The 19,845-nt window shown below is 52.8% G+C and overlaps 6 protein-coding genes across 6 annotated transcripts; 1 reads left to right on the forward strand and 5 right to left on the reverse strand.

Moving 5' to 3' along the window:
• Nucleotides 1-2,443: 2,443 nt before the first annotated feature.
• CTRU02_203074 (histone H2A) lies at nt 2,444-3,298 on the reverse strand (the record flags this gene model as incomplete). The annotated part of the gene is made up of 3 exons (XM_036727152.1): nt 2,444-2,632; nt 2,710-2,841; nt 3,194-3,298. The coding sequence occupies 3 exons, from the start codon at nt 3,296-3,298 to the stop codon at nt 2,444-2,446; spliced, it is 426 nt and encodes a 141-aa protein (XP_036580946.1).
• A 4,209-nt stretch (nt 3,299-7,507) lies between these two features.
• On the forward strand, nt 7,508-9,480 carry CTRU02_203075 (f-box domain-containing protein; the record flags this gene model as incomplete). Its single annotated transcript, XM_036727154.1, has 2 exons — nt 7,508-8,926; nt 9,004-9,480. 2 exons carry the CDS (start codon nt 7,508-7,510, stop codon nt 9,478-9,480), a joined length of 1,896 nt encoding a protein of 631 aa, XP_036580947.1.
• A 495-nt stretch (nt 9,481-9,975) lies between these two features.
• CTRU02_203076 (actin) lies at nt 9,976-11,411 on the reverse strand (the record flags this gene model as incomplete). The annotated part of the gene is made up of 5 exons (XM_036727153.2): nt 9,976-10,206; nt 10,265-10,826; nt 10,900-11,111; nt 11,192-11,250; nt 11,390-11,411. 5 exons carry the CDS (start codon nt 11,409-11,411, stop codon nt 9,976-9,978), a joined length of 1,086 nt encoding a protein of 361 aa, XP_036580948.2.
• Nucleotides 11,412-12,650: 1,239 nt separating this feature from the next.
• On the reverse strand, nt 12,651-14,152 carry CTRU02_203077 (major facilitator superfamily transporter; the record flags this gene model as incomplete). Its single annotated transcript, XM_070204138.1, has 3 exons — nt 12,651-13,480; nt 13,539-13,912; nt 14,001-14,152. 3 exons carry the CDS (start codon nt 14,150-14,152, stop codon nt 12,651-12,653), a joined length of 1,356 nt encoding a protein of 451 aa, XP_070061901.1.
• Nucleotides 14,153-15,518: 1,366 nt separating this feature from the next.
• Nucleotides 15,519-16,561, reverse strand: CTRU02_203078 (NmrA family protein; the record flags this gene model as incomplete). The annotated part of the gene is made up of 3 exons (XM_036727156.1): nt 15,519-15,878; nt 15,931-16,107; nt 16,196-16,561. The coding sequence occupies 3 exons, from the start codon at nt 16,559-16,561 to the stop codon at nt 15,519-15,521; spliced, it is 903 nt and encodes a 300-aa protein (XP_036580950.1).
• A 1,033-nt stretch (nt 16,562-17,594) lies between these two features.
• Nucleotides 17,595-19,652, reverse strand: CTRU02_203079 (het domain-containing protein; the record flags this gene model as incomplete). The annotated part of the gene is made up of 1 exon (XM_036727157.1): nt 17,595-19,652. The coding sequence occupies one exon, from the start codon at nt 19,650-19,652 to the stop codon at nt 17,595-17,597; it is 2,058 nt and encodes a 685-aa protein (XP_036580951.1).
• Nucleotides 19,653-19,845: the final 193 nt, after the last annotated feature.

Genomic DNA, 19,845 nt, shown 5'->3' on the forward strand with positions numbered 1-19,845 from the left:
CAGCTTATAAATCAGACTAGAATCTTCTTTAACTAAATAGACTTTTAGATAAGGTTAAAGAGAGTATTCCATAGGGATCTGAATGTCATATGTTTAAACTAGCAAGCAGCCATTCTTAGCTAGTTACTTTTGTAAGTCCTACTAAGTCTTAGATAAGACTAAATAGGATAAATAAGTAAAATAGAAGTATAATATACTTATACTTCTAACACTATTATATTTACTAATAATGCTAACGGCTATAATAACGTTATAAACCTACTTAACAAGGCATAAACCTGCTATATCGACGTCTAATATAAATAGATTATATAGGAGGTTTATACTATGAAAAGTATTAAACTCCGACTTATCAAAGGCGTTGATATAGCTGCCGATAGACTTACGAAGCTACTAGTTACGGTTAAACATAAGGAATTCGTTCGTTTGTTAGGCATGGCGGAGGGATTGGATTGAGAGGGGGATTTTGAGACTGTGGGACTATTGATATTGAGACTTCGGGATTCGGAGAATTTCATAGCCTCCTATTGGCTAGGTTTAACCGGTAATTAACCGAGTTTTCTAATAGTTGAGAACTCCTCGGATTTGGAGGATTTGGGACTTTTCCTGTATTTCCTATTATTCTACTGCTTTTTCGCTGAGGAGTCTGAGAGGGGGTGTGGGTGGCAGGCCTCGCCGGCCCGTCACGTGGGCTGACGGCCGCCACCACTGGTCTTAGCCAGCCTCCACAGCCCTCTAGCTAGCCAGTTAGTTAGTTCTTCCACCAACAACACCACTTTTCCCCATTCTGAGCGTTCTGTGCTGGTTTCGCCCACATTAGATGGTATTCGCTGTTTCTTTGCGTGTTGGATTCATCTTGGTTCATTTATCCCAGATGTATTCTACAGAGGGATTAACCAACATGTGCATCTTTTATGGATTCCGGTTTTGGCTTGCCTTGATTCTCAACTTTTTTTCCCCCCTCTTTGGACAGTTGCCATTGCCAGTCAACTCAGACTCGGTCGCCAATGGCTAGCGATTGCTTGGTATCGACAGGCTATTTGGACAGAAGAGTCGAGAGAGAGAGCGACGACAGAAGCTCAATAATCTCATCGTCCGTGGTATATAATGCAGCAAGGTAGATGATAGGTATACCATGGTCTTGACGGTGCCAGGCGATCTTTTCCTTCTCGTCATCATCGCCATCGCCCTCTGAAACCGACGCTGCCACCCACGCCTGTTGCTACCGCGTTCTAATCTCATGCCACTGGTGTCGACATGCCATGTATTTTATGCTCATTCATGAAGCCGTTCCAGTCCCAGCCAGTGAACCGTACGGAATTCAGTTCGCCACCCAAGCGCTCTATACCTGTCGGTGAGCCAGTCCCGGCATCAGATCCGGGGTTGATGATAATAGAGACAGCCCATTGTAAGGAACAAGGACGGGTAGTTAAAGAGCGGAAAACAAAACAGAATAACTCGATCCCAGTACCCCCCAAAATGCAGAAAGCCACAGCAAAGCGGACAGACGAAAAAATTGTGGCTTCCACCGCCCGTCTCAGCCAACTCCGCTGCCACCGTCTCATGACGGGACGGGGGGAGATGGATGGATGCTACGAGGCGACTTTTCGCCTCGGCCGGTGGCGGATTTGCATGGAAAAGCAAGACAAGCGCGGTAAAACGAGTGGATTGGTCGGTGCTGCTGGTTTTGGGGGATATCTCGAGACCAGTTGAGCAAGGCATGTGTGATGTGTATGTAGTGTGTGTGTGTGTGTGTGTGTGTGTGGTCTGACAATGGGCGAGTGAGACCGAGTGTCAAAACGTGGTCCCAGTGAGACTACGGTACAGTACGCCAGTGAAACGATATTCGCCAGCAAGACAGGACCAGAATCATCATGTTATTGAGTGCAAAGACAGCGGGTCGAAGTACATGGTCGTCACAATATCTGAAACTCGAATCAAAAAAAAGTGTACCCCATTACAATTTTTATTCGTCTACCTAAGCCCATCAGCCGGTGCCATATCCGCGTACCTTCTTAGGAACCGAAACAGGAACCCTGAATTGTTGTACAATGTGTGAGTGCCAGACTCGGAGCGAATCTGCGCGGGCCCCGAGTGTGCAGGTGGGCCTTCGTTCCTCGAGAACGAGGCGCTGCCGGCTCCTCTGCGGCCTCCTTTAAGCAATCGTGTTAGCTCGTATACGTCGAGTGCAAAAACCCAGCACGAGACGCAGTATCGCGCGTGCCTCTTCTTGCGAGACGTGTTTTCTTTTATGAGCAGACTTTTTCTCCAACCTCTGGCGCACCTGCCTTGTCGTTCCTGACCAGGATAAGGAAAGCAAGAAAAAAGCATCCCTTCAGACCGAACCTCACACCCACAAACTACCGTCCTGGAAAAGCAAAGACAACCGGGAATATCAACAGTTTGCAAGAAACTTTAACAATGTCGGCGGAGGCTAGGAGCGTTACGCCTCGAGGGCCTTGGCCTTCTTCTTCTGCTCGACCTTGAGGAGAAGCGCGCGGTTGATGTGTGGCAGAACACCACCAAAGGCGATGGTGGCGCGGATCAAGGTGTCGAGCTCCTCGTCACCACGGATGGCGAGCTGGAGGTGGCGGGGTGTGATACGCTTGACCTTGAGGTCCTTGGCGGCGTTCTGTGAGACGTGTTAGCTGGGGTTTTAGGCAGACACCGCGATGAGTCAACGCGGGAGCGCGGACAAGATCTACTTACGCCTGCAAGCTCAAGGACTTCGGCAGTCAGGTACTCGAGCACAGCCGTCACGTAGACGGCTGCCTTGGCACCGACGCGCATCTTGTTCTGGGTGTTGGCCTTGAGGAAACGCTTAACACGACCGCAGGGGAACTGGAAAATACTGTTAGCGGGCTGCGACTGCAGATTGAAGAGATTTGTGGATAGATGCGTCATCCATCTTTGCGCCGTCGATCCCGGGGCCCGACTGTATTGTGCACGCGACCTAAAGCCTGTCCCATCATATCCATCGTGCCATGCCGCGTGTATCAACGAGGGAAACGATCGCGCAAGACGGATACCGAAGATTGTGACCGTAACGCGATGGAATCCGATAGTTGAAGAAAGATTGTGTCGAGCAAGGCAGTGGAACGCGTCGAAATGGGACAGTCGGTCGGTGATCGATATCGGGGCCCGAGGGTCGACGTGCAAAGCCGGCGCATCCATCAAGACGGCGCAAACTTACCTGAAGACCAGCGCGAGCGGAGTGGCTCTGCTGCTTCTTGGGGACCTCGGCGGTAGCCTTGCCTCCGGACGTCTTTCCGCCAGACTTTCCCTTGCCGCCGGCCATTGTTTATTATCGATGCGAAACGCGCGAAAAGATTCGATAAAGTCGGGGGCTGAAATAAAAATCGATGATCCTGTCGGAGTGGGGATGCGCGAATGGAAAATCAAGTTTAAAAAAAGAAGTCTAATCGAAGAAGCTGGTTTCGGGGGTTGGGTGTGAAGTTGGAGGGGTTGTCGAGGGAAGCTTTGGTGGAGGTGGATGGGGATGGCAGAAATTTAGCAAGAAGGCTGACGGCGATTGTTGTTGTTCGTCGGTGACGGCAAGACGGGGAGGACAGGGGGCGAATGGGAGTGAGGGAGCGTTCAGTGCGAGCAAGAAAATCGCAGGGCAGATTCGAGTCGGTGTGGTTGGGTGCTCCGTGTGAGAAGGGGGGGGGGGGGGGGGGGGGGGGGTCCTCGCTGATGGTCGTGGTGCTGATGCTGCTGGTGCTGGTGCTGGTGCGCTGTGGTATGCGGTAAGGTGCTCTGCTTGAGGTGGTGCCTTGGTGCCTAGGTGCTCTTTGCGGTTCTGAGAAGGTCCACGGCCCAGAGCTTTTTTTTTTTTCCTGCCAGATTGTCCAAGAGTGTCTCTCCTCTGGGGGAGGAGGCAGAGTTTGCTGAGCTTTCGACTTGGGGCTTCTTGATTGGTCGGCCGAAGCTAAGCTGTGGATTGGCTGTGGATGGTCATGTTATGGCGCTAGCGATGAGTGCCCAGATTTCCATGACTGATTGTTATTGCCGGAATGCTGTGTCAGCCGAAGTAAACCCGGCTTGGGGAGACAGAGCAGGCTGATGATGAGTGACTGTGTGTGTGCTGAGTGAGCCAGGCAGAAGAGAGAGCCTGCCGCATAGTGTTCCAGACATGGCCTTGCCACGAATAATTCACCCTAGTCGATAGAGACACATGGTGACTGTAGATAAGCGTTTGTTCAACTCGAACAAACCAAAGGGAAACCCAAGAGGTACCCCGTTGCGGCAAAGAAAGACTTACCTTTTGGCTTACCTTGAAGGTGAGGCTCTGCGACGGATGCCAGCAGGAGCCTCGGCCAAGCCCGCTGCATTGCGAAGCGATGGCCAAAAGAGACCCAGGAGGTGATGATAAATATACTCCATGTCAGTCTGAGACCACATGCAGCCCGACTAGGGCCATGGAGGTGAATGTTGTCATCTCGACCATGATGTTGCTGAGGATGGCCTTTGATGTCGACGCAAAACGCAGACCAAGAGCCGTCCCGCACGAGGCTGAGTATTGTGGCGCGCCAGTCACATGATGTGGCTTGTCCCTAATTAACCGTACATTCCCCAGTTTAACCGTTTGATTATATCAGCAGTGTCATTTGCGGCCCGTTCGGATGGCCCCATATAATCACCAACAGCAACCCCACCAGGGGGGGACCCAGAGATCTGAACTCGGCACTCACGGGTTACTTTGGATCTGTACACTTACTATTCTACTACTATGTGCACTACCCTAACTAGATTGGCATCGGAAGGCCGGCAGCTGGAGCCAAGTGGCACTGCCTCTCTTCCCCCGCCCCGTCTCCCCCGTCCGTCTCCCCCTCTTCCCGGCTTGACTTTGCATGTGCATTGTCACGCGCTGGTTGACAGAGTCCGAAACTCTGCCCAACTCAAAATTGAGTCAGCTGATGCCGTGGATCTGTCCGCAGCAATGACCAGTAAATGGAACCCTCATTGCGGATCACCATGACCCATTGCGATGGTTGGCTAGTCGACTTTCTACCTTGGCCTTACGACATACACGCTGACATGTGGTTCTGTCTGCGGTCACTTTGTGGTCATTCTGTTGAAAGCATTCGCGTTACATCGCGCGTTACGTTTATGTCGTCCTTGGAAACAACAGAAACACAGCTCGCGGCTGTTCGGGGGGTGAAGGTGGGATCCTCTTTGCCCAGACCTACTCGTGTGATGCGCCCGTCGCCGCATCGGCTCACGAAGCTTGACTGTTTATCGGCCTTTCGGTGGTGACGGACGGCGGGGGGGTGCGTGGTCGTGGCTTGTCTTGTGTTGCTCTACTACTACTACTACTACTACCGTAATAGACTGACCGCCGAACAACCCCCCCATGTCGTCATACCCTGACCACAAAAAACAATTTCGCACCACATGTCGACCAAATATGGCGATTTCTCGATCCGATACTAGACGCCGCGCGCTCCGTGTTATCGATTCTCTTCTATTAGAGTGTTACTTTCCGTCATCTTCCATTTAAAAATAAGGGGGCAACAACAAGCTTCCATCTCGGCCGTTGGAACAGACGGGCAGCAGTAGCTAATAGTAGGAATGCGGGGAATGGGCTTCTCGCCCATTCGATAGCTGACAAGCTCGCTTGAAACGTTCCTCGACCATGGCCGGGATGGCTTGACCACATCCGAACCACCATTGCTAAGTTGCAGTTGACAATGGCCTGCACTGGCCTGCAATGACCTGTAAAGGCCCCGGTAACGGGGGGCGGTCCAGAGCTTTTTCGGAGCTACTGCTCTGCTACTCTTAGTACTATACGTATGACATGTGCGCCGACCAGCTGCCAGGCCACATGGGTGACGGGACCCAGGGAGACGCGGAACCCCTAGTATTCGAAACATGCAGCACACCAATCGCCCATGAACATGGAGCCAACGTTGCTAAAGATGGGCATGGAGATGCTTGGCCACGTTTTGACGCCGCCTGAGGCTGATCTGAGCACCCCCTCCATATTTGCTGGTGTGCCATGCCGGAAGGCCTCCTGGCTTGGCGTTGCCTCCCCTACTTACGACGTACGTGGACCTTTTTTTTTTTACCATCTCTCTTAATACAAGGACGTTCCTCTTCGGCTTCGGCTCCTCCTGAAGGAAAAGGAGGGGAGGATTGATGAATTCAACAGGTGGCGTGCCCAAGGGACAACAACCGTGATGGTAAAACAACCTTCTTCGCCTACTCTCCATCATCATCATCTTCATATAATTTTTTCTGTCATATTTTATCTTTTTCCCCCCTTCTTCTCACCGACCTGAGAAAAAACAAAAGTCAAGTTAAGCAAACTGGCGCCCCCCTTACGGCTCAACCCTGCCGCTTGTTGACGCCCGAACGCTTGACGGGAGGACCTCTCACGGACCGGACCCCACCTCGAATCCGAGTAGTCATCGACTTGGCCAGTACTTGAGATCTCCACATTGCATCATACGACCTTGGCGTACCCTCAAAGTCACCGCTGAACTTGTTACGCCGGGCGGTCCAAGACGCACTATAACCACTTAGAAGCCAGTCTGTCTCCAATCTTGGAGCGCCGCCTCTTAGCGGCCCCCAACCTCTTTCATCCCCCCTTACGATCGTTACTTGGCCATCGTCCATTCCAGCCCGTTCGTTGCATTTGCAGCTTCGCCCTAAAAAGGTGAGACCACTTTCGACAGAGTTGGGCGCTTTGCGGTCTGCACTTCTTCTTCTTCTTGCATCGAACCGAACGGAATCCCCCGCCCAAAAAAAAAAAAACATCGAGCCAGAAACCCTGCATCTGCTGGTCCCCTGGTAACCAGGTTTAGACCACAGGCATACGAGAGGGAAAGAAAAGAAGCAAAATAAAGCAAAAATTAGGGACCCTGTCATCAGTCCAAGCCGGCTACCACATCACCATTGATCATCGTCCATCCTCCCGTCCCCTCCGTCCTCCGTGTCCTCCGTCATTCTTCTACTATTACTATTACTCCTGCTCTCCTTATTTTTTTCCCACCCCCTCCCTCCCTTACGTCCTCTCTTGTTCCTGAACCAAAACAATGCGCTACTGGTTTACAGCCACCGAGGCTGCTATCGCGGACGTTGGCTAAGACCAATCAAAACAGGACCATACACACACATATACTCACATACATACACCCAATCCACTCACTCACTGCCTTGCACATCTCATCGCCTCACATACAAACGGACGGACGCTTCAACTTCAAACTCACACTCGCTTTGCTATCAACACTCTTGTCACCTCAACTTCAGCAACATCGCCTCATCTCTTGCCTAGGATTCCTGGCGCGGTCTGTTGACCCGTTTCACATCAGTCTCTCTGCAGCACGCCGGGTTCCAGCCAGTTTCAACCCTCCGTGACGAGGGGATCCCCGGTCGCCAAACCCGCCCGCTCCAGATCCGCCTCTGAAACGGACCACGGCAGCAAACTCCCCGTAAATCACCATCGAGAGCGCGACAGAGAGAGAGAGAAAGAGTCTTCGTCCCGTGCTGGGCACACACTATGGATGCCCTCGAGGTAGTCCGCTCTTTTGGCAGAGGTATCAACCGTGCTGCCCGCGGCGTACAGAATAAGGTGCGCCGTGACGGTCAATCATCATCATCAACAACTGGTGCCCTCCCCACCTCTTCGGCCCCATCTTTATCCACCTCATCCACCAGCGCCGAGGAACCACATGCATCATTCACCGGCCAAGAACCCGATCTCGAGGCTCAGATTCCCGTTCAGACGGCGTCTCATAACCAATACGCCGCTGTCCCTCTCACCTCGCCGCCGCCTTTTGCTGTGACTTCACCGCTTCCACCGACACCACCGCCAGCTCATACCGCTCAACCCCAGCATCTGCTCCCAACTCTAACCCTGGGTCCTTCGGCCCAACACCCCACTCACGATGCATCTCATCACTCAATGCCCCCTCAGTCAGCCGGCTCTACCCTATCGGCTGTTTCTGATACCCAGACCTTGAACAACAACAGCACCACTCATATCCATACGCTCACCGTACCGGGAAATCAGTCGCTGCCCGTCTCGCCGCTGTCGCCCCCTCCGGCCATTGTCCACTCGCCAGCCTCTCCCTCATTCACCCCCTCGGCCATTTCCTTTGCGCCTCAACTCCACCCCAATTCCCCTGTGCCGCAACCTCTCAACCTCTCGGCAGCGGCCTCGCCAGCTCAGTATCTCCCCTCGCCCCTGGACTCGCCTCTACCCCTGGATCTCGAGCAGCAAATATCTGGCAAGGAAAAAGATGGAGCCTCCATCCGGCCCCAGAGCGCCCGGCCCCGCACGTCCCGCTCCCGGCGCGACTCGGTCATTGAGAAGGTCGCCTCCCTCGACCCTCGGACCTCGCGCCGGCGCTCAAAGATCCTCGGCCCCAAGACGGGAAACAGCCTGATGGACCTGCCGCCGGAGCTGCAGCTGCTCATCATCGACCACCTCGAGTTCGGCGAGCTCGAGAACCTGCGCCGCACCTGCCGGTTCTACCGCAACTTTCTCACCAAGCAGACCATCCGCGACCTCTTTGGCGAGCAGTTCCGCCTCGCCCTGCTCGCCCACTGCTACATATGCCTCAAGTACGACCCCACCCGCGGCAGTCTGCTCTGGGCCGACTACAACCACCCGCGGTACCCGCTCGCCAGCAAGTGCGTCGACTGTGCGTACCAGAAGAACGAGCTGTCCGTCGGCAAGAAGGTCGCCTTGGGAAACTACGCCAGCGTGTGGATCTGCCGCTGGTGCGGGTACCCAGTCACCAACGCCTCGGCGCCGAACCAGCCCGAGTTCCACAAGGGGTGTTACGAGCACTACAACAACGTGCTCCTGGTGTACTTCGTCCTCGGATGGATCCAGCTGTCGCTCGGCATCGTCGCCGGCGCGCTGTGCTGGAGGTATTTCAAGGACAAAGTGCTCGTTCTGGCGCCCTCCATCGTAAGTTCCCCCAAGTTTTTTTAGTTTTTTTTTTTTGCCTTGGGTATACGAGGTCTAACAAGCTAACTCGTGAGTAGGTCAACTTTATTCTACTATGGTGGTGTCTGGCTCTACTCATCGTCCGAGGGGAGCACAAGCGGACGTACCACATATCCGGCATCATCGAAGCCACGATACTCGGCCTGTGGTGTATGCCCCTGTACACCCTCGTCGGTCTCAACGAGGAAGGGTTCGCCGGGCTTGAGGACAGGCGCGTGACCGTTACCCTCGTCTTCGTCGTCCTCAACATGTTCTTCCGCCTGCTCAACCTCCTCGGCAACGTCATCCTCACCTTTGAGTGGCGGCACTACGCCCGGAACAAGCCCCGGTCCCCGCCCACCGCAAAGTTTCTCAACCTCGTCCTCGCCGGCCTCGTCTACTGGACCTACCCGCAGAGCATCGAGCAGGAGTACCCCCCTCAGTACCACTTCTTCAACACCGGCCGCCGGCGGATCAAGCGTATCCTCGCCGAGCGGAACCACCAACGACAACAGCAGCAAATGATGATTTATTAAACGAACGCATGAGTTTTTTTTTTTCTTCCACTTTGGCGTACATTTTGTTTTTTGTTCTTTTTTTTTTTTTTTTATCAAAGAGGAGGGAGCGGGGCAACGACGGCGTCGGTTTAGCAACGAGCGTAACGTAACGAGCGGGATGCGTGTGTGTGTGTGTGTGTGTGCATGGGACGACTTTTGAAGGGAAGCCATTGGGGATTTGATTGATTTTTTTTTCCTCCTTTTCTTATTTCTCTACGGCGCATGTTGGAGTGTAGGCATTTAACGGGGGGAGGAAGAGCGCATTTGATTCCCGGGGATCAGCTTGATTTATTTTCTTTTCCCCTTGTTAAAGATACCTACCCACAGCAGCAGCCCTTGTTGGATCTGACAGCACGACAACCGGCGCTGGTACATAATGACACGAGATGTAATGGCGCGACCCGCGTTGCACCCCTTAGTAGCAGCAGAAGCAGAAGCAGAAGCAGCTTTTGGAAGCAAAATGATTGAATGAACTCAACTGCATTTTCTGTCAACTATTCCGGGCCCCGTCTCATCGTACTCTGCCCGCGAAATACACATGTTCCTAAACGTGGAAAGCTCGCTGACCATCGAGCCGCCTATCCAAGCCGAGTACATCCTATCCCGCGGCGCGATCACATTGACTTTTGTTCCCTCCTGAACGTTTCGCCTTGCTTCCTTCTCCAGCCGTTCGCCGTATCCAGGTATCATGGTATTCCCGCCGGCCTCGAGGCGGTCCCCGTCAGCTGGTGAACAAACCCGGGAGAGGTGTATTTTCACTCACCAACAGAATATTCCCCCAAAGCATACCCCGCAACCCTTCGTTAGCCTTCATAACCGTCGAGACAACCCCGTACTGGAACTCGGGCACGTCGAACCCCGTGATGGAGTGGTCGAACAGCAACTCCCCAGCGAGCAACCCAAGCGGGCGTCCGGGGGAAAAAGTCCGACCGTCAGGCAACTCCCACTTCTTTTCCTCGTCAGAAGCGTTCAGCGTCCACTGGACGTACTCGTCCTGGAAATCCGCCGCCACGCGTGCGCGCTCGAACTTTTGCAGACGCGCGTAATCCCTGCCGGAGCCGTTTGAAGAGAACACGACGCCTTCTTCAACGCTGAGAGCGCGCACCAGCCAGTCTTCTACCGCCTGGCCGGCAACGTCGTAACACCACACGCAGTCGCGCAGCTGCTTGAAGTCGTGGACGGTGACGACGTAGGTTCCCGTGTAGCCTGAGTCAACTACGAGGGTGGTGGGGAGGTTGGCAGCATACGCGGAGAGGATGGCGGGGCTGGTGGTGTAGTATGCTGGAGCGTGGAGAGTTTCGAAGACGTAGGTTGCTTGGTGGAGACTTGATACTTGTTAGGAGACGGGGGCATTTCGTTATAGCTAAGAAGAATGTAGGGAGGGGGATCTGGGTGTACCGCTGGCTTTTGGGGGCCTCGACTGCGGGCTCGGTCATGATGATCGGGTGGGAAGACGGAGAGGCGCCTAGCTCGGAGAAGGCGTGCTTCCATATCTTTTCCATGGCTCCCCATGTCTGGATTATCCCGTACGGGTCGGAGGGGCGGTGGATGCGGTGGAGGGAAGGGTTCGGGGGGTCTGGGTCAACTGCGTGGCCAATGTTGTAGACGGACTGTTCATGTCAGTCCTCACGGTGCACGAGAAGAGAGATCAGAGTCTCGTGAGGATTTGTAATGCACGAGAGCAACGTACCTTCCATTCGTCTGTATCATCATTCAGCGGTGTTCTGGTGGGATACTGAATAACGGATGCTGGTTCATGTTAGAGGCGACATGGTAGACATATCCAGGAGGCGGTTACGGAATATTGTCGAGGGCTGTTGATCGCCCCCAAAACCAGCTTTTATAAACCCAGACCTAACTCGGTCAGTTATCGGTCAAGTTATGATACGTTGCAGTAAAATCTTGCCCATTGTCTATCACGATTGCCGGTGTGCTCATCCTGAGTATGTTGGTGCCTGGTGTAAGTCCATACGTCAGGTTGTGGGACTACTTTGAGCTTATATGTTGCAGGTTCAGCTTACGCTCCTGCAGCACTGCCGCATAATCGGGTCCTGCAGGTGCATGCTGCGGCTGGATCTCTGGGCACGTGTTATTAAAACAGCGTACAGCCCAAAAAAGGAAAATCGTGTATTCGTGCTTCCTGGAGTACCCGAGGGATGGCCAAGATCGACCGACGAACTTGCTTGTTTTGATTGTCACTTATAAGGATTTCAGTTTCTAGGTTTTGCTGATGGCTAGACAAGATTTAAATGAGTGGACCTGACCTGCTTTACTATGGCTATGGTTCGTTTAAGATGGGAAATCCGAAGACAGAATGCCCAACAGCTTAGAGAGCTGATATGTAGTCCCAGAATAGTAATATGGTTTCTGAAGATACGAGATCGGGTCTTTGTGGAAGTATTTCCTAATGAATTTTCGAACAGGTTCGAACTCATAATACCGTACAGGCGCGTCACTTGTGGTGGCAAATGACCAGTGGCCATCGGGTGACATCCGTAAAGATTTAACAGCTATCTTTATACAAGGAGTCTTGTATGTATGTACATGGACTGCTGTAAGTATTTAGAGATGTGGGCCGAGAAATCGAATGGAGCTTAGCCTCTATCAGTCAGGTTTATACGCCTCTTCGTCAAAACTCATCCGTTAGGGTGACCTTGTTGGACATAGCCTACCGTCGCTCAAGCAGCCAGGAGAGCGTTGGAAGCGCTGATAGACACACGGTGAAGCCATGTCGGTTTCGATAGGTAGTTGCAAGACCGAGTAGGGTGCTAAGGCAGTTGAGGTAAGCTCAAGCTGCAGCTCGAAGAGCTCCCTGCCAGGTAGATATCGTATCAACTTACCATCAGGTCTTATCGCAAAATAATGCGCCTCTTTTGGTTTCTGATAAATGAATCGCCTCAGGCTACTTGTCGGACAGGGTCAAGAACAGAAATTATGAGGTGAAGAGACAGCGGCCAATTCGAAAGAGCTGCAAATGGAAAACTTTTAGATTGTATATTTAGAGAGGTTGCCTGTAACCCGCAATTACGCCAGCTGTCCGTTCAACGGAAGTTCATCAGGCGGTCCGATTCGAGCACTTTCAATACAATTTGTTAGAAAATTATCATGTCATCTTTTCAAATAACCCGAAGTTAACAACCTTGCAGCCCCTAACACTTCCCTCGAAAAACCGACCCAACTCGCAAATACTTTGAAACAACCATCGAAATCACAGCAGCCAGCATAAATCCTCCCGCAAATATCCAAGTCCCCTGAAACTCCCTCTGAACCTCCGCAGCCGAGTCTCCTCGAGGCTTCTGCGCGGCTCCCCCAATGGGATTTCCAATCAAGGCGCCGAAACTCGCAATCGTGTATCCCATACCCATCCTCGTCCCGTACTCGGACAAGTCGTCCGTCAAGTTCGCGATGGTGGCAGGCGGCAAGGACACCATCCCTCCGGAAACAAAGCCGTACACGATGGATATGGCAATCAAGCCCGGCAAGTTTTGCGCGAAGCGGAAGAGAAAGAGGACGACGGCGGACCCGAAGCAGCAGGGTATCATGATGCTCATTCCGCCGTGCTTGTCCGCGAGCCAGTTGGGCGCGAGGCGCCCAAAGAGGCTCGCGGCGTTCATGGCGCTGAGGATGTAAAAGGACGTGTCTTCGTCGACGCCTAGCCGGATGGCGTATGCGTCTATGTAGAAGAATGGAACGTACACGGACCCTATCATGAGGGCGAAGGCTATTATCTTGTCAGATCGGCCGTGAAGGTTTATGCGGAAGAAAGACGACTGACCAATGCAAAACGTAACGTAAGGCACGTCATGAAAATGCTTCAAGCGGAAGAGGGCACCACGACGCTTCAGGTTCGGCCTGAGTCTCATAACGGCAATGCAAACTAGCAAACTTGCCGTAACGATAAAGGCAAAGACTCTAACGGCCCAAGAAAACCCGATGGAGGCGATGAGGCGCCTCTCCATGATGGGATACACGATACCCGCTGTTCAAGTCAGCAAACCTTTACCATTGCCGTGTCTTTCATAACGGTAACCACGCACCTAGACTGCTTCCGGTGGCAGCAATACCTGTCGCGACCATCCTCCGCCTCCGAAAGTAAAGCGGGATCACCGCAACACAGGTAAGCCCCAGCAAACCGCTGCCGGTGCCGACACAGAACGCCTGCGCCAACAGGATCTGCCAGTACGTGGTGCACAGGCTGAGCATGAAGAGGCCGAGGGAGGTCATGGTGGTGCCGCAGATCAGGATGAAGCGTAGGTAGCCCGCATCCAGCAGCCAGCCGGCGCATACGCCGATGAGCATCATGAGGAAGATCTGAATGGAGCCGATCCAGGCGATGGTCGAGGGGTTGGTGTCTGGGAGCAGGGTGTTGGAGTAGTAGGCTTGAAAGACGCCGAAGGAGTTGCTGAGGCCCCTGGAAGTTGTTAGTATGGCGGTTCATACTAAAAAGATGTGTACTGGCGGAGCGATGAGAGAATGATCTCCGTGATCTGTCAACTTACCAAGTATTAGCGAACAGAATCCAGCTGCCGAGAACCTGAAGCCATGCAACAGCTCCAGAATCCATGACGAACTCCTTCTGAACCTCCAGCGTAGGTTCCTCATCACTCGCAGGTGACAGTCTTGCCTGGCCTTTCTCTCCATCAGAAGCCATGATGATGCGTGAAGCACCTTCAGAGCTGCTCTTTGGGCTCTCTGCGGCGACCATGTTTCCACAACACTGGTTCCAGTTTCCTTTTCTCCTCTAACCCTCCAAAACACACAAGGAATCACACGGATGAAGGCCAGCGGATCAAGAGGGCATCTTAAATACTGCGAAAATGCGGCATACGGGGCTCGCTAAGTATCCCGCATGAACAATTTGAGCCGAGCATTGCTCTTGGCTCTCCGTGCGGCTTACAGCGTTGTTATTGTACAAAAGTCCCCAAGACTGTGGACTTGGGCCAGCACGTTTTTCCCACAACCAACGATAAAACTCCGCGCCATGCAGCGGCCATGCCAATCCGTCAATGGGGCCGTCGCCTTTCCCGTGTCTTACATGGGGTTTTGGGTTCAGGGTGTAAGTGGGCAGGCACCAGGCGCTTTAAGGCGTGCTTCCAAGGTCCACTGTCTATCCCTACCGTTACATTTTCGGAGGGGGAATATTTTGGTATGATGTGTTGTCTCTCGCTGCAGTATTCGTATTCCCAGATGATTTGCATGAGATTTGTTTTTCTTTTGTTGTTTTTGAAGACTCATCCTAAATGCCTGTTTTTAACGACCGAGGTGAACGTTGGCAAAAGCTTCGCGCACAACTAATAATGATCTAGGTGCTTGGCTGATTCGACCGGGGGTAGACCATGCAGATCTCACCGGTGCATGCATCTAGACCCAGGTCGAACGTTGGCAGCAAGGGTCAAACCAAAGAAGCCGCGAGCGTAACTCCCCGAAGCCGAAATGTTCTTGGATACAAATAGCGGTTTTCAGGAGATTGGTGATCCAAAGCTGGCGTAGCATAATGTTTAAATTATCCACATAAAAGGGATGTAGATATTTTTAAGTATAGCAACACTTTGAATCGAAGGTCAAGGACGAAAGTAAACAAACTCTCCTGGGGCTTCAAATCCGCCGTCTGTTGGTCTACTTGTATTCGGCGCTGTCGGCTTCGGCTCCGGCTCCGGCTTAAGGGCAGGTTTTAAGGTTACATCGTAAGGAACCAGCCCAAAAACGATGTGCGAGCAAACCCAAATTAGCACTATTGTGAAGTGGATCTACTCAACAAACAGAACAACATAAAAAAGAAGAAAAAGAAATGCCCGTAAGATTGTTCTAATGTCAATCGCGGTGAGGATTTGAGCCTCACGCGGGGGTCGAACCCGCAACCTTGAGATTAAGAGTCTCACGCTCTACCGATTGAGCTAGCAAGGCGGGCTTGAATTGTTGAAGTCCGCCGACGAATTTTGCGCCTAAGCGCCCTCCACGCCGAGGAGGTCCGCCTGCTTTTCTCATCTTTCCATCGTTCAACCCAAAGTTGTTCTGTCTTATCCCTTCAACATCTTTCCAATGGCCTCGTTCAAACTTTCTTCCCCTCGCTGAACCCCAGATCCCTCAGCCACTTCCGCCGCCGCAATCCCGCCTGGCAAAAAACTCCTCGTCATCTCCACGAATAAACCAGACATGGGGGGCTGGAAGGCCTGAGCAAAGAATTCCTCCAGCTGATCATCCTCAACTAACTTGACTTCGACTGTCTTTCCTATGCTCTCTTCGAATGCCTTCTTAACATCATTCGTCGAGTAAGCATCGGGTCCGTGAAGCTCGAATATGTAAGGACTTTTGCGCAACGCAGACCCGGCCGCGAGGGCCTGCGCGGCACATGCTTTTCCGATATCACTTACAGCCACCTACACACAAGAAAATAAGCCAGTGAACACAGATGTACAGCGTGATTCTTACCATGGGTATTTTATAATCTGCAGGACATATTACGGAGTAGAAAAACGGCGACTCGGTCTTCACCGTCTCAAGCGCCGTCGCCCAGTTCTCCATGAAGTATGCGCACCGGATAAACACCACCTCGGGCGCTGCGCCAACAAGAGCTTGCTCGGCTTCGTAATTCGTTCTCAACTCGCCCTGTGGATTCACTCACTCATCAGCAGAAGCGACACGTCCGTAGTCCCGGCGTGCAAAGCCGAACCGCCTGGCGGTCCCCCCAGCTTACCGTGCCATGCTCAAACTGAGCCCCTATACTAGACACATAGACAAGCCGCTTGACTGAGTCGCCCGCTCTCCCAATAGCATATTTCACATTCGCCGCCATCTCCCGCGCTCTGGAGATTGGCCTCGACTCGGAAAACTGCGGGGGCGTGATGGTGACCACGACATCTGCGCCGGCAAAGCTGAGGCTTCCAACATCGGCGACGTCTCCCTTGACAGCTCTGAACCGGGGCTGCTCCTTGAAGTCGGATGGCGCCTTGGCCGGGTCCCGGTAAACGCCGGTTATTATAGGTTCGGACGCGGCGTCCAACAGCGCCCGGATCGTGGATTGCCCGGTTTTGGACGACGCTGGGACGACGACAATCTGCATCGCGGATACTTGGTTTGCAGAACAAAAAAAGTTGCAATGTCGTGAGAACAGTGCTGTGGCCTATCGTCGGCCCTGCAGTACAATGATGCCCATTATAGCCTTCTAGCCCTTATCGACGGCCAAGTAAAGAGATGGCCGGCTACCTTCAAGTGACATCATGCGAGAAGGCCTAGAAGTGGTCTGTTTATCGGCCCCGCATCACGTTCCGCTGATGCGTCAGTGGCTGGCATGTTTCACGCTTAAAGCTTCGCACCAAGGTTACCTTGTAAGTCTGGCTTTGCCCTGTTATGTCAGCTGAGTCTAGGCCTGGCGCCAAAGGCTTTGGGGAACGGCGAGAACGGGAAGATTTCCAGCCCGCATCTGCCTAGCGCGTTAGCATCCAGCGTCGTTCACAGATCTTGACCTATTGGGGGCGGAGAGTTTGCGGCAGAAGGTCCGAAGACTTCTTCTGGTTGGATGTAGAGAAGGCGGAAAGAAAGGTTATTTTCTGGCCTTCACAGTGCCTGATTTAGTTAGCTTTCCCCATGTAAGTGCAGCGCTGTGGGAAAAGCTTAGGTTAGGCTTCACTCATATGGCCTCCAATGAACGGGTCGCCCTTTTTGATAAGATGCTGACATGGTGGGCGGTTTTGACGCCCTCATATACGACAGAAACCGCTTCCTCAGTGGTTCTTCCTGTCATAGCTGTTGATATGAAACGGTAACTACGATTAGGCAGGTTCCGTAGACCCAATCGCTTTCTGGTGCCATTCCCTAGACATAGTTGATCTTCCTCGCGGGTTGAGGCAGGCTTGAGAAGCCCCTCTTCTCGGTGTAACTCTGTATAGCCAGCGGCGGCAACGTTCAAGGTGGCTCTGTTTCATCATCGACGGGAAGTTATGCTTGTTACTTATAAGAGTTATTCTTATGGTGTATGTGCGATGCATAGGTTGCACACGAAATGATTGCTTCCTAGTAACCTCGACCTGGAATACGCAATGGTACCGAACCGGCATGATAACAAGCACAAACTTGGAATAACCTCATCCTCAAACCTAATGGAACTCAAAAACTACCTTTGGAGGGCCCTCGTTCCGCTTCATTTTATCGGTAACCTTCCCCCACATCAGCTCCTCATCATTGACGTAGCAACTTCCCACCAAGAGATAGTGATCTGCTCTTGGTCGCACAATGAACGGCATACGCCCGCCGAAGAGTACCACGACTTCATCTCCGGGTTGCATCATCTTAGGCCCAAGTCCCACACGTCCATCCCGCGTCACGAAGGCGCGCCGGTGGTTAGCGTACGTTGTAACACCGGATAAGAAACTGGTGACCTTGTTGTCGAGCTCCGGGTTGTTGAATGTTGCTTGTGTATCCCCAGACTCTTTTATCAGGGCAAGAAAGGCGAGGAACGTAGCGGCAATATCCTCCACCCGCGAGGCTCCCTCGATTCCCACAAAAGGCTTGACTACGCTCACATCAAAAAGAGGATTAAGCCCGCCGTGCTGCTGCGTCAAGATGAAGCTAAGCCCTACTGATGCGCCCAGAAAGCCGGCCAAGACGGCCTTGCAGTACGCTACATCGAGGAGACCGCCGTTGCGGTATTGTATCCCTCGTCTGGGCATGATGAACGTGTCAAAAAGTGTCGCCCAGCCCTTGGCGACAGCAGCCATTACGGCCTCGCGCCCCGACAGAAACTCGAGCACCTCGGTTGTTTTGTGCACGACATCGAAGCGGTAACCGCCCGCAGATAGTACGCGCGGCCTTTCCGGCTCATCTCGAAGGGGGATATCATATAATTCCGCCACATACGGTTTACGCCCCTTCCAGAAGCCGGCCATGTAGGCCCCTTTGAAGACAAAGCAGGTCCTCCTGTCGAACCATTTGGGGACCCAGGATGGCCACTCTCCGGCACCTGGTTCCTCGACATGCGCGACATGATCGAGAACATCCAGAAACCGCGGCTGCTTACGCAAGAGGAATCTCGTCAAATCGCTGTACACCATCACCGTTTCCCTCTTGTAGTCCGGCTTGAGCGCCTTCGGTCTCCCAAAAGACTGGTCAGGCGTATATTCATTTACAAAATCAGTGATCCGAGTTAATCCTCGACGAAGCAGCCGGACACTCCAGCTGGCATTGTTGCCCGACAGCTGTGTAAATGCCAGTACGGGATTCAGTCCCTCATCACAGATTCCAAAGAGAGAGAAAACTTTGTCTCGGTCGTCGGTCGCTTGCAGTGTCCGCGTGAGGTCCAAAGTGTCGAGAAATTTGCCAATCGAACCTTCTACTTCAGGGTTGCTCGACACGTTGTTCGGCTGGCGGACCATCAAAACCTTGCTCCATAATTCCCACGGCTTGTCAAACGCAATCTCCCCTTTGCCCTGAATATACATGAGCATGGAAGCAATCAAGTCGAAGAAGGACACCTCCTCATCTTCAATCTTAGCGATGGCCCAAGTGGAGGCCACGACCTCTTGCACACACCAGCAGCGGGTAAAGTATGGTCGTTGGAACACCTCATCCAGGTGTGTTAGCCAGGTTTCTGGTAGATCTTCAACCATGCTGTTTACCACGGCTTGGATAGTATCAGGGTCAGAGGGGGCGTTAGTCAAGCCATTTGTCGGGAATGTGAATTCTCTGATTCTAGCTAACCTCTCCGCCGCTAGGAACGCTTCATGGGTTCCGACCGTCTTGAGGCCCAGCCAGACGATGACGCGAGTAGCGTGCTTATAGACCAGCCGCATGTACTGGACTTGACGAGCGCGTTCGTCCAGGTTTGACTGATCGATGCACAGCGCATCGATCCATAGACGGCGAGACAGATTTGGCAGTCTCAGTGAGCGTAAGGCATCTTCGAGGTTCGGCTTGATGAGTAAGGGATGACCCTCGAGCCATATATAGTCCCTAGACTCATCGGTGGGTTTCCCCCAGGTGTAGGACAAGGCTTCATAAGGAGGGGCCTGTTCGATATTGACGAGTTCCAAATGTGCCTCAAAGGGATCCTCAGCTGACCCAGGCCTTAGGAGAAGCAGCCGTGTGAAAGGCGGCGTACGTTCTTGCTCCGAGGGTGTTGGAAGAGGCTGGTAACGGTATGAGCCACCTTGATTCATTTTCGCACTGATTTCATGATTGAAACCGCTGTTGAATCGGTGCCGAGTCTCTCAAACGGTGTGATAGTGTTGCGCCTCTTTACCAAAGATGTACGAGAGGCAGACGCGACGACACCCTGTCACGTGCGGTCTCTTGATGCAGTCTACACCGAATGTCAGAGACGGGTATGGTTTGTCCGAGGCTGCAGGGGTC

Source organism: Colletotrichum truncatum (genome assembly GCF_014235925.2).
Source record: "Colletotrichum truncatum strain CMES1059 chromosome Unknown Contig_0002, whole genome shotgun sequence".
Lineage (NCBI taxonomy): Eukaryota > Fungi > Ascomycota > Sordariomycetes > Glomerellales > Glomerellaceae > Colletotrichum > Colletotrichum truncatum.